The sequence below is a fragment of the Rattus norvegicus genome, chromosome X, assembly GCF_021556685.1.
Source record: "Rattus norvegicus strain SHRSP/BbbUtx chromosome X, alternate assembly SHRSP_T2T, whole genome shotgun sequence".
In the NCBI taxonomy this organism is placed as follows: domain Eukaryota; kingdom Metazoa; phylum Chordata; class Mammalia; order Rodentia; family Muridae; genus Rattus; species Rattus norvegicus.
Window position 1 is genome coordinate 36,637,218 of NC_141554.1, and position 16,370 is coordinate 36,653,587.

General features: G+C 38.2%; 1 protein-coding gene across 2 annotated transcripts in view; it reads left to right on the forward strand.

The window, feature by feature from the left end:
* The window catches only part of Glra2 (glycine receptor, alpha 2), a 221,083-nt gene that overhangs the window by 161,225 nt on the left and 43,488 nt on the right, over positions 1–16,370 (forward strand). For both annotated transcript variants that reach the window (NM_012568.5, XM_087599033.1), the window contains 1 exon segment: positions 8,004–8,153. In NM_012568.5, the coding sequence (NP_036700.1) occupies positions 8,004–8,153 (150 nt within the window).

Sequence of the window (16,370 nt, forward strand, 5' to 3'; positions counted from 1 at the left end):
CAAGGAAACCTAAGCCACCAACTGGCTCTATGTTTCCACTAGATAGGTTCATAAACTATATGAACTGTAAAGCTATAAAAACATAAAAAAATTCTTCTTTCCCTTAGTGAAAACAGGTCCAGAATAACAGAAACACCATTAGCTAGCAGCTCTAAAATGCATGACCTACTACTGGCCAGCACAAGAAGTATGACTTGCTTCATTTCCATCCTAGGTTGTATCTTCCTTAGGCTACCTAGGAGTCCCCAACTCAAGGTAATTGACACTTGTTGGCTGTAGAATACAGCCCAGAATATCTGGACTCTTGTGATCTTTCTGCCTCAGCCTTCTGAGTAACTGCAGGTGACATGTTTCTAAAAATAATAATAAGTATTCTTTAAATATTTTAAATTTGTCTTTCATTTAGATAGCTTCTATAGTAGCCTCTTCATATAAAATTGTGAAAAGAATTCAAGTTTCTGTAATTCTTGGAAATTTTGTCCATCAAAAGCGACTTATGGGGCACTTACTAACAGCAGAGAGCCTTGTCCTCAAGGACATAAATAGAAAGGTATTGAATGTTTTAGTCTGAAAATATTCTATACTTGAGTTTTTCAGATACAACATGTATGCATGAACACTAAACTGGGTCAACTAACTATAAATACATTATAAAACCTAAATATGAATAAGATTACAGTGGACAGAGAAAGCATTGTATTGAAGATAGAATTTGAGCTACTCCTGAAGCAATTATCTGGAAACAAATAGAAGTGTGAGAATTACACAGTGGGAACAAAAAATGTTAAGCAAGATGTCTGAATCTAATAACAGAATTCAGATCCAGCACTAAGTTTTTGTTCTGGTTTCCTCACTTCAGCTTCAGAGATTGCTGAGTGTCCTTGAGAGAAGCATAATTCCTCATTTGGACTTACTGGACTAGACATAAGGATTAGGAGATTGGGAGCATTTTTTTTCCTAACCTTGGGATTGTTGAACTCAAAGTTACTAGCATTTGGACTGAAGAACTTGTGGCTGTAGGAATCCTGGTCATTTCAGAATGCATAGCAGCATCCCTGTCCCATACTTGTAGTGCCTCCCAGTGGTTGTAACAAGTTAAAGAATCTGCAGCTATTGCCAGGTTTCCCCTGAGGTGAAAAAAAAATCACTCCCTCAATTTGGGAACCACTAGTGTAAACAATGAGTCATAGAAGGAATGGAGTTGGCTTCCCGTGTGGCAGGGCGATAACTAGAATTGCTTAAACAAAGAGCAAAGTTTGTGTTAGGAAAGATTAGGACAAAGTTAAATAACTAGGGCAGACACATACTGACAGTATTGTGAATACCAGAGCCTGCAAGAGGCAGCCATAATAATACTAAAGCCCGTGTGTTCCTAATTGAAATTGGTGTTTTGAAATTCATTCCACAGAATTAAAAGGGCAAAGTGCCACTAGGAGGTACTGAATGCAAAGGGACCTATTACATGAGCTAGGTCTATGTTAAGGGCTCATACCAGAAAGGCACCTTTGGAAAGAAAGAAAGAAAGAAAGAAAGAAAGAAAGAAAGAAAGAAAGAAAGAGAGAGAGAGAGAGAGAGAGAGAGAGAGAGAGAGAGAGAGAGAGAGAGAGTAAATGCAGGGGAACTTTGCAGAGAGAAATGTGATGTCTGAAGAGACAGAACACTAGAGGTGAAGGCAAGGAAAGAACCAATGGGAAAAGCAGAGTTGCTATCCAGAGGACTCCGGGGAAATGAATGGAAGGGGGGACATTTAATTAAATTGACTCTGCAAATGATAACTGTAGACATTTTAGAATTAGCACAAGAGCAAAGGAGAGGTCATGCCTGGAGGATCCTTTGGAATTACAAAAGGCTGAAGTCAGTGGAGGAATGAACGTTCTCATTTACACTACACTCTACTCTGGAGGAAGTGGGCCTGAGTGTTTGAGAGGAATGGCTTCTTCCGTCTTATGGACTGCTGTCTTGAGTGAAAGAAATCCAGTGTGGGTATCCAGGGAAGGGTTACGTCTTCAGGATTCAATTTTAGAGGCCCCCAACTAGCATGCGTAGTTTCTTTCACATTCCATTGTGTATTCAACTGGACTAGAAAATCTAGTTTTACTGGTGCAGGAAATGAGATTCACAAGAAGTTGGCCAGTCTTTGCTGTAGGGTATACACCGCCAAAAACAACAACTACACTTCTGTCACCCTCAAATACACTGTAATAAAAAAATATATAGAATTGGGTGGATTTATTGAGGGTATCAATGTAGAGTCTAAATTAAAGCAGAAAAGTTAGAAGATGCAAGACATGGAAGACGATATCCCACAGAGGAGCCATAGGTCTGGTCACAGAGAACTAGGCCTGCGTGGAAGTTGAAAATATCAAGAGGAGAGATATTTTCATAAGGAAGGAAAATGCTGCATTTTGATAAGATCTATGCTTTTGGACACAAAGAATTTTATGGAAATTATGGTAAGAGCTGTACCTCATTTGAAAATATCCATTTATATGTATTTATGAAGATACAGAAACCTTGACTCTGCCTGCCTTCTGTGCCTTCTCAGCCTAGAATCAACATCTATCTATCTGTCATCATGTCCCATCCCTAAAATATACCACATATGCAAATCACTGGATTTCCACCATCTTCTGTTTTCAGAACATTGCCTTTCCACCTTCTTCTACCCATTAAACTCCTGTAGGCTAGGGATTGGCAAACATTTTTTCCAAAAATAATCACTTAGCGTTTTAGGCTCTGAGGTCCATTTTGTTTTTTGTCAAAGCTACTCAGCTGTGCCATTTTAATATAAGTGTAGCCATGAGCAATATGTAACTAAGCAAGTATGGCTGTGTTTCAATAAATATTTGGAAGGGATTCAGTGAATCACATCTGGCCCTTGAGCCTTGATTTACTGTGCCCTGATTTATTGTGAACAAACTCCCCAGGTGTAAATCTGAGAACTTCTGAGAGGAATCAATATGCATCTTAAGTCACCTTGCACCTTCTGATTTGCCTTTCAAAGAGAATACTATGGTGCTATTCATCTGTCACTAGGGTACGAATGTGTTATGCTTTTCATGTCTTCATGTTGCTTTTGAAATTGCTTTCTTTAAAATGTGTGTGTGTGTGTGTGTGTGTGTGTGTGTGTGTGTGTGTGCGCGCGCGCGCGCGCGCGCACATGTAGGGGTCAGAGAACAGCTTTGAGCATCGGTTCTCTCCTTTTACTATAGGGCTGGAGTACAAAAGTGAGGCCATGGGGCTTGTACAGTAGACAGATTGACCTGCTGAGCCTTCTTGCTGGCATAATTAATTCTTAAAAGGAGACTTGTAATAATCCCACTGTTTTGAAGGCTGAGATGAGAAGATGGTGAGGAGTTCCAGGCAAGCTTGGCTACATAGCAAGACCTTGTCTGAAAACACTAAAATGAAAAGTAAATTTAAAAAATAAAAATCCCTCTAGGGAATCCAAGTCGGTGAGTCACAGAAGCATTTTGAGAGCTTAATTACCATTGAAAAACTACCTTGCAGGTTTGTAGTAAAGTAGTTCAGGAAGGGATCGTGTAAGTCCAAGAACCATAAAGAGAATGTGACAGGAAAAGATGTGAGCTACAGACTTCTGAGGCTTAGCAGCCGAAAGGAGAGAATCTGACATTAGAACGGGTTAAAAGCAACAAAAAAGGAGTTTGAATCCTGAGAGAACAACACCAAGGGACATCACATCATATGGAGTAGATATCACCCGCCACCTTCTAAGTCCATGTGAATAATGTATTTAATGCCAGCACTTTAATACTGGAAAGAGGCTCAAATTTTGAAAAAAAAAAAAGAGAGCCCAACAAAATGATTAAGAAAGGGAAAGAATTCATTTATGAACATCTCTTTAAAAAAAAAGTCAAGTGTGTGCTGAGCCTGCTGATGATCAAAGGGAGATGGGAAAGGGGTTTAGAAATTCCTGAATGCTAGAAACACCAGGAAAGGGAGAGTGAATGAGGGTCAGCTCTACTGGGCTTCATTCTTTACATGAGTATGTCTTAGGCATTGACAAATTCTTCTCATTATGAGATTTGAAACATTTACAGGCAATCTGAATAATACATACCAGGGAATGTTGTGATTAGTAAAGTTCTGTTCTCATAGAATATGCTTGCTTCAGATGAGCAACAGCAAGACAAATTATTGCTTACTGAGGAAGAACATTCTGTAATTGTAAGTATGGTAAAAGAATTTAAAAGTGTTTATATTTTCCTCTTACAAGCATCAAATATATGAATTTTTAGATAATAGGTGATAGTTTAGATTTATCTGATTTAATGTGAGACATGCAAATGGCTATATTATTCCTTATTTTCATCCACTTATTCGTTTATCTATTCACTCCACATAATTCATTCTTTCTTGTTTTTATTATTGAGACTATAATATAATTGCATTTCACCCTTTCCTTTCCTTCCTCCATAAATCTCCTGTACACCCCCACCCACTCTCTTTCAAATTGATGGCCTTTTTGTGCACTAATGGTTGCTTACCTATATGCATATACATAACTTATTCTTTCCTATGACTTATCAGGTTATATGTAGGTAATACAAAAACTTTTTCAGCCCAGGGCCATTCCTCCACAAACGACCAACTTATCCAGACATGTATACAAAGCAAGTTTACAGTCTATTGACAAGGCTAAGGAAATAAAAAAAGAACAGATAAATTAAGTAGAGTGCAATAAGAAAATAAAGAAAGTATCTCTTAATCCAGGTGAGAGAAAGGAGAAAGGTTATGGAAGCTTCCAGGAGAGGTGCATTTCTGATGGGTTTTGAGAAATTCTGAAAAGGTCTCAATCAGACAAAGTATGAATAATCATCCTTGGTAAAAATATTGCTACCTTCCAAGGGAAGAAGATGGCAAAGCACTAGGCCAATTTGGAACAATATACAGGGAACTGACAAGTAGTTCCAATTGTTTAAGATAAAAAACGTTTAAAGCAGATAACAGTCTTACAAGGAATAAGTGCACTACCATGACATCTGCTCTAAGACAGTATCTTCTACACATGATAGGGAAGTCATACTTATGAACTCTCACAATATGGTTGCCCTAGACAATGCCTACATCATGCCAACACCAGTTAACATACCAACATGGATGAGGGAAATTTTATGAGGCCTGACCCTTAGATGAAGAGCTACTGGGAATCAATGGCTGCTGAGAGAAGGGGAGTCAGTCTTCTTCAGGCACCCATCCCCCTGATTAGTTATTCAATCCCAGGTCTTCATCCCTAAACAAACATACACAAGGAAGACTTAGTGGACTCTGTAGGAGTGTGTGTCCATGTGTATGTGTGTGTGTGTGTGTGTGTGTGTGTGTGTGTGCAAGAGAGAGAGAGAGAGAGAGAGAGAGAGAGAGAGAGAGAGAGAGAGAGAGAATATAGATTAAGAAAGATAGAGGTCATGAAATTAAGAGAGGAAGGTCATGGGAAAAATTGGAGGAAAAGGGAAGGGGTGAAAATGATGTCAATATAGTAGACATGTGTGAAATGCCCCTCAAAAAAATTAGTATTAATAGCTGCATTCTAATATGGTCATAGGTGTTTTCTTTCCTTTGTTAATTTCTCTCTCTTCCAAAAAGTCTTTCCATTAACAAGATCACACGCACATGTAGTCAAATAATTACAAGGCCCTTCATAGCACTTATTCTACCCTTGCCATTATTTTAAACTCTTTACATATATAGAATGATTTTCTTTACAAAACTACTCTGCAAGGTACCATGGTACTATGACTGATTCTATTTGACAGCTGAGGAATGGAGCCAGTGAGATGAAGCAAGTTGGAGACGTTATCAGCATTCCTTAAGAGTGTATTACTGGGGTTGAGGATTTAGCTCAATGGTAGAGCGCTTGCCTAGCAAACGCAAGGCCCTGGGTTCGGGCCCCAGCTCCGAAAAAAAGGAAAAAAAAAGTGTATTACTGCCTCACTCTAGAACAATGGTTCTCAACCTTCCTAATGCTATGACCCTTTAATACAGTTCCTCATGTTGTAGTGATCCCCAACCATAACATTATTACATTGCTACTTCATAACTGTAATCTCCTACTATATTGATTCATAATGTGTTTCATATATAGGATAACTAATATGTGACCCCCAAAGGAGTTGTGTCCCATAGATTGAAAACCACTGCTCTAGGCTTTGTACTTTTGTTCTCTGTGCTGCTGCTAACTTTCTACCTCAAGAGATTATGTTTATAACATTCCTTACTGTAATTCATCTAAAAGCTGATGTGACAAATAAGCACAGAGACAATCAGATATTTGAGGACTAGGAGGCTTACAGCAACAAAACTTGTAGTCAGAGAAGTGTAATTGAAAATAGCCTAGATGTCTTTTGTAAAATTATCTTTAATAGTTTCTACAGTCTATCCCCGTCCCAGTCTGCCCTCTGACAGTTCCTCATCCCATTCTCGCTCCCCCATGTCTCCTAGAGGATAACCCACCCCACCAGGCTTCACCACTCCTTGGGGCTTCAAGTTTCTTGAGAGTTAGGCGCATCTTCTCTGACTGAGTCTAGACCAGGCAGTCAACTGCAGTATATTTGTTGGGGGCCTCATATCAGTTGGTCTATGCTGCCTGTTTGGTGGTTCAGTATCTGAGAGATCTCAGGGGTCCAGTTTAGTTGACACAGCTGGTCCTCCTACAGGGTTGCCCTTCTCTTCAGTTTCTTCCCTAATTCAATCAGAGTGGTTCCCAGTGTTTGTCCATTGTGTGCACACATTGGAAATGATGAATTCAAAGAAGTTAAATGCCAAAAATGTCTAAATAAAAGAGAGACTATAAGCCATGTGACTCCAGGAACCATATTATGTCTGATTAGAAAGGAAACACAATAATCAACACTGTATTCCCATTTGAATCTTGGCTTTCAAATTTTAGTTTTGTGCCCTTAGGTAATAATTTATCCCTTCTTTACTCTAGTTTTCTTCTCAGGAAATGGGATAATCCAATTGTCATTGGATTTAGCAGTTTTATACATCTATAATACTTAAAAGGGTAGCTAGCAAGTACTTAGAAAAGAAAATGAAGAAAAACTTAGTAAATTCATAAAAACTAGAACTGAATAGTTTACATTCACCTGGAAGTTTGGTAAGTGTCTTTGACAGTCAGTCTGGAATCTGTAATGTTAAAATACTCCTACTTGATTCCCCTGTATCATAAAAATATGTGTAGAAAAGTGGATCCTTGCAGTGCAGTGACGATCAGAAGGTCCCTCTCTCTATGCTTGGCCATTGTCTCATCTGTCTTATATTTAATCTTCTAAGTGATACTAAGGCATGACTTTGTACCTGTCTTTATTTTAATGTTATAGCACTTTTTATTGGTATATGATGTTTGCTAATTTATTTTACTTAACACAAACTCGAACCCAAAGTCCCACAGGTGCTGAGTATGACTGCTATTGCTGATCTAAACACCCAATCCTAATGCACGATATTTTGATTCATGTCTATATTAAGAAATGGTCAACTTATAGTAATTAGCATATCCATCATCTTAAACATATATTATTTCTTTCTGGTGAGTTGATCCAAAATCCTTTTTCTAACTTTTTTGATATATATGATACATTGTTGCTACTATGTTCATCATACTATGCCACCTAAAATTATTTAATTCCTCCAATAATAGCATTATATCAATTTACCCACCTCTTCTAATCCCTCGAAGTTTCTGTGAAATAAACTTTGTCTACTCTCAACTTCTATGAGATAAACACTTTCAGATTACATAGAAGTAAGATCCTGTTTCACTTAAGATAGTGTCATCCAGTCCCAATCACACAGCTTCTGTATACATTTTTTTAGTGGTAGCCATTTGTTGCAACACTAGATGCAATAGCCTTCTGAAGAGTAGAAAATCCTTGACCATGATGTGTGCCATTCACATAACTGTGGAATTATGTTTTCTGAAAGCCTTCATAGCTTCCTTTTTTTTCCTCCTCCTCTCTCTCTCACCCCATCCTGTTCTTCAGGTCTCATATGTGAAAGCAATTGACATCTGGATGGCAGTGTGCCTTCTGTTTGTGTTTGCTGCCTTACTGGAATATGCAGCAGTGAACTTTGTCTCCAGGCAACACAAGGAGTTCCTTCGTCTCCGGAGACGACAGAAGAGGCAGAATAAGGTAGGGTAATCTCTCAGTATAGAAGCTTGGGGTGGTAAACCAGAATGCATGAGTAAGAAGATGAACTTTATTCTTGTTGTAATTACTCCTCAAGCAAGTCATTTAAAATGCTGGCTAAGGTTAAAATGTTGAGTAAAAGGTTGGGTAAGGTTTGAGTAGATAAAGTTACAAGGCATGCAGTGAAACTCGAATTCAAGGTAAATACACGTAATATAAATATATCCAAAATAGTGCACGGTATATACATATACTAAAATTATTTGTTGTTTATAGGAAATTCAAATCTTACTGGGCTCTCTGATTTTTTTTATCTGACAATTCTAATCAGGCACATATATTCAAACTGACAGTTATTTTAGAATCTTGGTTGAATACAGATCATTTTTATGTGTGTGACTATGTGTGTGTGTATGTGTGTGTACATAAATGATTTGATGTTTTTCATCAGTTAATCTGTATTTACGTCAGTAGTTCTTGTACTGGCTAGTTTTGTGTGTCAACTTGACACAAGCTGGAGTTATCACAGAAAAAGGAGCCTCAGTTGTGGAAATGCCTCCATAAGACCCAGCTGTAAGGCATTTTCTCAATTAGTGATCAAGAGGGAAGGACCCAGCCCATTGTAGCTGGTGCCATCACTGGTCTAGTATTCTTGGGTTCTATAAGAAAGCAGGCTGAGCAAGCCAGGGAAAGCAGGCCAGTAAGTAACACCACTCCATGGCCTCTGCATCAGCTCCTGCTTTCTGACCTGCTTGAGTTCCAGTCCTGACTTCCTTTGATGATGAACTGCATGGAAATAAGCTGAATAAACCCTTTCCTCCCCAACTTGCTTCTTGGTCATAATGTTTGTGCAGGAATAGGAACCCTGACTAAGACAGTTCTTAACCTTCCTAATGCTGTGACCCTTTAATACAGTTCCTCATGTTTGGTGACCACTAACCATAAAATGATTTCATTGCTATTTCATAACTGTATTTTGCTACTGTTATGATTTGTAATTTAATTATCTGATATACAGGACATCAGATATGAAACCCCTATGAAAGGGTCATTTGACCCCAAAGGGGTTGTCACCAAAAGGTAGAGAACCTCTGCCTTATATAAACAATGCCCTACAGGGGCGCCCTATATGCTGGAAAATTCAGTTAGGCTAAAAATCATTGTTTGACCTCAAGTTTTGCACAGAAACCTTAATATTTACTTGATTCAGAGGTTTACATTTGAACTTTGTAGTTCAATATATCCAGTTTAGTAGGTCCCAAACTTGCCTGCACATTACACTCACCTGAATACTCTTCAAAACTTCCAAACTTTGGCTGCACCCACCACCGATTACATTACTATTTCAGGATGGGGATTAGTATTTTCACAGCTCCCAAGCAATTCCAGTGTGTGGACATACTTGGAAAGCAAGCTTTGGTTTATAATCCCAGCTCCATAAAGGATGACAGAAGCATTGTACCTGGTTTGCACTTCTGACTCGAATAGAAACATGGCTGTTGATATACAAAGTGTTACCTTCTATAACAATACCACTAAAAAGGGTCAAAATTTAATGTAGACTACATGGGCTATTCTAGAAATCTGCTCTCCATGACCCCTATAAGTTAAACCTGCTGGTGAAGGTAAATCAAATAGTGACTTATATGCTGTTATTCTGGAGTTTAAATATATCCTCACGCCTTATTTCTTATAAATACCTAGATATAAACCTCAGGCGTTATTAGATGTTGTTTACTCTGAGGAGTCTGTGTGTGTGTAAGATCCCTGCTTCCTGGCTGCAACCACCATAGGTTTTTAAAAGCAATCCAAAAACAGATACTGCTGGACGACCTGTCTCTTAACATTTCTAGAAATTTTTCTCTGTCCAGTCTAGGAACACACACTCACACACACACATTTTCTCATGCATTGCTTGTTGACATTCAGCATTACATTTTCTGTGGAAGCTAGTTATTTCTTCAGAGAAGTCTAGTCGAGTGGCACAAGTTCAGAGAGTCACTTGTTCTTTCCCAGAACTATTGATTTGTGATATTTCAGCTCATAAACAGTGCAGTTTGTACCACATCTTACAGTGATGTAATTGTCTGTGGGTGGCTTAAGTTACTCAGCAACCTCTTTTAGGGGCCCAGGCTTACCAAATGTTGCTCTATTACAATGAGACTTTCCTAGGATTTGTATGGGAAATTATAATTCTAAGTGCCGTCCTCTGAAGACAGTGACTCAGGAGGTTTGGAGGGAAACAAAATGATATAAAGCATTAACTGGCTCTTTGGGTGATTCTAATAAAAAAATAAAAACTCACTGCTTGGGACCACAGAAAGTAAGAGACTTTTATTTTCTTTCAAGAATATGAAGAATTGCTAACACATTTAGATAGTCAGTATAGAAGATTATCAGGCTCAATGGGAATGAATTCTGTGATTTCTTGACAGTACTCGCATAATAGAATAATAGCACTTAAATACTAACTCAGTTTTTAAACTATAACTTGTAAGTCTGAAGAGACGAGTGGAAAACACGGAGTGAAAATACAAGTAGAGAGAAAAGAAAGGGAGTATGAAAAACAAGAAGATTAAAAAAAATGGCAGTGCCAAATGCATCTGCAAATGCCACAAAAGAAAGTAGGAAAGTGCCTTAATTAAAAGACAAACATTGTCAGATGAAATAAAGCTCAAATAAAATCCAATTCCTTCTTGCCTGTAATATATACAGTTAAAAGGGCAATACCAACATCTAAAATTAACATTCTCTATCCATCTGTCAGGATATCATGAAAATGCTAATCAAATAAAGCAAGTTCAGGGCATTTAATATTTAAGAGACTTTCAAAATCTGCTACTAAAGCCAGGCATGTGAACTCACAACTGTAATTCCAACATTTAAGAGGCCCAGATAGAAGATTGTTGTTAGTTCTATGGTCAGTTTTGGCTACATAGTGAGTGCCAGACCAGCCTAAGCTACAGTGATAACCTGTATCTAAAAACAAAAGCAAATACACAAAACTATTACTTATATGCAGTAATTACATTGACAAAGAGAAACAAACCCATAGTCATAATGATCAATTTTAACATACATCTTTCAATAATTGACCCAAAAAGTAAATTAAAAGAATAGTAGGATGTAAACATAGCAACAGGATTAATAAATTCACTGTACCCACAACTGCAGAAAATACATGCTTTTCAAGCACAGAAGGAATGTTGTATTAAGTTTACCATGAGCTGAACTATAAAACAAGTCCCAACTGTGTTCAAACTTGCTTTTCTCTTGCTGTAATAAACAAATTGAGGGAAAGCAACTTTGTGGAAGAAAAGGGTTTATTTGGCTTCTACTTCCAGGACATAGACTATCTCTGAGGGGAGGCAGGATAGAAATCTAAGCAGGTACTCTAAGCAGAACTTACGGAGAAAGAGTAGTCATCTCATGCTTGGAGAGCTTTCTTATACAACCCAGGACTACATGCTTAAACATGGTACCATCCACAGTGGGATGCTCCAACCACCAGCCCCACTCACCTATCATCCATCACTCAAGACATGGCCAACGGCCAATCAGGTGGAGGCAGTTCTTCAATAGTCAGTTCTTCTTGCCAGGTAAGTGTAAATTTTGTCAAGTTGGTAACAACTACACAGCACATCAAAGGACTGAAATCAGTTATAAATAACTGCTAAATATGTGCTCTAGTTAAGTGAACTCAGACTAAGTAGCAATAATAAAATGATAACTGTAAAAGTTTGAAAATTAGAAATACTTCTAGGAACCCAGAAGGGGGATAACATTTGAAATGTAAACAAATAAAATAACAAATAAAAAATACAAAAGAAAGACTTCTAGGATCATCTCAGCCTTAAAAATAGTTCTCAAGAGGAATTATACAATATTTTAATTGAAAGATCAACTATGAATATCAAAATATATTAATGGACATAAAGCCAGATTTAACAAAAATGCATGCTTCAAAAAACTATTTTATAAAGACAGATTTGTAAATCAATTATCTAAACAGCTATCTCATAAATATAGAAGAACAAATGGGAAAGTAAAACACAAAGTGTGTAGAAAGACAAAATTGAATTAACTAGAACAATGGTCCATTGAGTTTATTATCTAGCCATGAATATTCTCAGCTAAGTATTTACAGAGATACTAGACTGTAGTAGTTTAAAGATTAACTGGTAGGTGAGAATGTTGAGAAATCAAAAATAAATTACTTGATAACTTATCTCTCAAGGGAAGAGATAGGGTAAAACGAATGTCTGTATACATGAGACATGATCACACTACTTACCTGCCATGTCTTTCATTCATTTGCTGATCACCTACTACGCTAAGTCAAGAAATGTGGGGTTGCAATAGAGAACGAGACAAAGAAGTGCCAAGTGAAATTTCAGAAATAGGAATACACTTTTCAGATCAGTGTATAAGGTTTTATTTTATGCTAATAGACAAGAATCTTAGGAGTTGTCTTAAATTTGCAAATAAGCTATTGAGTTTTGGGATGAAGATGAGGCACCAAGATGTGTAGAGAGAGTCTCTTGTGTACTATATGGAAGCATAACCTGTCAATAAAAATCTGGTGGCCCGTTAACTGAGGCAGGAAATAGGAGGTGGGTATTCCAGTAGGGAGAGAGAAACTCTGCGATAGAGTCAAGCACACGCAGGTAGAGATTTTCCCTAAACTTTGAGGAGACAGATAAAATTGAGGAGAGGTAACCAGTCATGTGACACTCAGAGAATAGAATAAACAGGAAAATTAAGTTATGAGCTAGTGGGATAACAAGCCCAAGCATTTATTCATAAATGATAAGCCTCAGAGACACTATTTTGGGAACTGGGGCATGGGGAGGGGGGGAAATCCTGCTGATATACAGATTAGTTAGAAAAATGTATATAAAAGATGGTGGTGACGTAGACTACAATATTGGTCCTGAGAATGGAGGGAAGTAGTCAGATTTAACACTAAAGCATCCATTCATTCACAAATATTTATTTGCTACCTACTATGCATCAAACACCATCTAGAAATTTAGACTTCAATGTAAAACAGGACGGAAACTATATAATTCTTTGATGAAGCTTACGTTGTAGTGGTTGTTGCTTGAAGGTGAAATCAATGGGCCCATGATGCTTTTACGTGAGGTTGTGAGCAAAAGAAAGAAATGCAATATGACATCAATTTTTGGCTTAAGCAACTACGTAGTTAGAACTGGATAGCTATTAAATTAAGATAAAACTTACTGTAATAGATGCAAATTTAGAGTTGAATTCCAGGCTCATATTTGATATGACCATATTTAGATTACTATGAAACAGCTCAGTAAAGTTGGCAAGCAATTAGATGTGGTCATGAGAGGGATAGAATCTGGAGAGTGACCAGGAAACAGATAATGTTTGAGCTTTGCAAAGGTGGGAGAAATCACCCAACAAGTGAATGGAAATAAAAATGTTCTGAAAAGGAAGCACTCTGTCACTTAGAAAGCATGTCTGGACGAGATTGCAAAGAAAAATGAATAAAGGAAATAGTGGCAGATTTTAGCTAGCACTCACAATTGCCTTTGTCAGGTGGGGAAGGTGGAAGGAAATATGTTCATGAAAGATTTTTCTCCCCTAAAATAGAAGATAAAAGAGTATACTTGACAAAGTTTATACTCAAATGAAAAGGAAGATATTACCTCTACACTGAACAGAAAGCATAAATTCAGGAACAAATCTCTCTCTTTTTTTTTTTTTTGGTTCTTTTTTTCGGAGCTGGGGACCGAACCCAGGGCCTTGCGCTTCCTAGGTAAGCGCTCTACCACTGAGCTAAATCCCCAGCCCCAGGAACAAATCTCTTAAGAAGGTTCAGAGAGAGAGAGAGAGAGAGAGAGAGAGAGAGAGAGAGAGAGAGCGAGCATAGAATCCAAAGCAAAGGTGTTGGCTTCATATAGAAGAGTATATCTCATTTTATCCCTGATATCATTGATCACCAACTCATTAAAGAAGATATCAAAGCACAGAGAAGTTAATTTGTCCATGTTTGTGCCCCAGAAAATGACACAGTAGAATCTCAGTTAAAATATTATCTCCTGAATCCAAACTATGCAGAGGAAATGGGACAATACCTGTGATTGCTAATCAATTGGTATGTTCATTGGCAGTAAGGTGAAAGCTCCTACTTCTGCCCATGAACTCTGAGGTTCATTACTGGAAAGAAGAAATGAAGATACTTTGAGAGAGAAGGTAGAAGTGTCCAACAGCAGTTTGGAAGAGTGGTAAGGCTAGTTATTCAAAAGAAAGAGATGAATTAGACTGCAGAGGGAGCACATCAGTACGTACCCACACAAGATCAGTGATTATGAAGCTGATGTAAGAACAATCAGTACGCAGGCGTGTGTCTTCACTCAGGAAGCTACCAGGCTCAGGTGCTGGCAATGAGATGGCAGATGCTTGAGCGTAGTTTCAGATGCTTGAATGAACGAGGGTAGTTTTTCTAGGTGATTACCAGTAGGTAGGAGGTAAGGAAAGCATGATGGAAGAATTGGAGGAAGAGAGAAAGGAAAGAAGAAGGAAAGGGAAGGAGGCAAATGGAGAGCCAAGAACACTTGTGAGAGAGCAGTTGTGGTGATGTGCCAGAAACTGGGTAGGTAAGTGTGGGAGAAAATGAAAGAGATACTAGGTATTTACATGAAGTAGCTGGGTTTGAGGAAAGGGAATTTTCATAGAATATGTACTGGGATGTGCTGATAACTACAGCTTCTCTAAGGTTATGAGTTCACAGCTTCTTTGAATTCATGAATGCAGCATTTCTGGCATAGGCAGAAAGTACGGCTTTACCTTACCATGTCTGGCTTCTGGCTCTTAGAATTTTTCTACCTTCTCCTTCCATTGTACTTCCTGATCTTTGGGGGGGGAAGGTGTGAAATATGCCAAATGAGAGTTATAATTACTACCTTATAAAATGTACTACTTATTTAAAAATGGAAGTTTCATGTCGCCATGTCGCCCACGAAGATATCCTGAAGTCGGTGCATCTCAAAATTGGTATTTAAACAACACAAGTCTCACGGCTTGAGTGAAAGGCTATAATGAAGAAAAAGACAACATTATTTGTACCTTAGGAAAGGCAGATTTTCTTTTAACTCTTTATGTATACAAATGCATTCAATCCCTATTTTAAGTATGAAAGAGTGGAGTCATAGAGCCCAGCTTATTTGGAAAAGTCCTGACTTAGGCCCATTATCTCAATGGCTTTAGCCATTGATTTAGCAGTTGTCCTACATTAATCATTTTAAGCAAAATAATTACTGAATTAGAATAAAAGGAAATGTTTTTTTTTACCTCCACTCTGTGCATGTAATTTAAACAAATGAAAACTTTAACACATAGTGAAAGCTAAAAAAAAAACAATAAAAATAAATGAGGAAAGACTCTATCTCAGGCCTCCTAGGACAGTTTTCAGTTAGGTTGTTATAACTAGCACTCCTCTGCTAGGATGGTTTGCATGGAGCTTGCTCATCAAATGAAGTGCTCTCAGACACAAGAGACTGGCAACAAACCACTCTCTTGGCCTCTGAAAGGTGTAAGACACTGCTGCCCCTGCTGGCCACTTCACACTACCAGTGTGCAAGATTGCTGAAGCTGCAGCCGAGGTGACCAGAAAAAGAAGCTGAACAGCCCTGTTGTTGAGACTGAATGCTTAAGATGGAGGAGTTTATTTTTATGTTGCAAATCTTTAACTGGTTCATTTAATTTTTAAACGAGCAACACTCAGTATTATAGATGTGTAATGTCTATGACCGCCACGTTATGTTATCAAGAGCACCTTTTTCTTTTTTTTTTTCTTTTTTTTTTTTTTATTAACTTGAGTATTTCTTATATACATTTCGAGTGTTATTCCCTTTCCCGGTTTCCGGGCAAACATCCCCCTCCCCCCTCCCCTTCCTTATCGGTGTTCCCCTCCCAACCCTCCCCCCATTGCCGCCCTCCCCCCATAGACTAGTTCACTGGGGGTTCAGTCTTAGCAGGACCCAGGGCTTCCCCTTCCACTGGTGCTCTTACTAGGATATTCATTGCTACCTATGGGGACAGAGTCCAGGGTCAGTCCATGTATAGTCTTTAGGTAGTGGCTTAGTCCCTGGAAGCTCTGGTTGCTTGACATTGTTGTACTTTTGGGGTCTCGAGCACCTTCAAGTTCTTCCAGTTCTTTCTCTGATTCCTTCAACGGGGGACCTATTC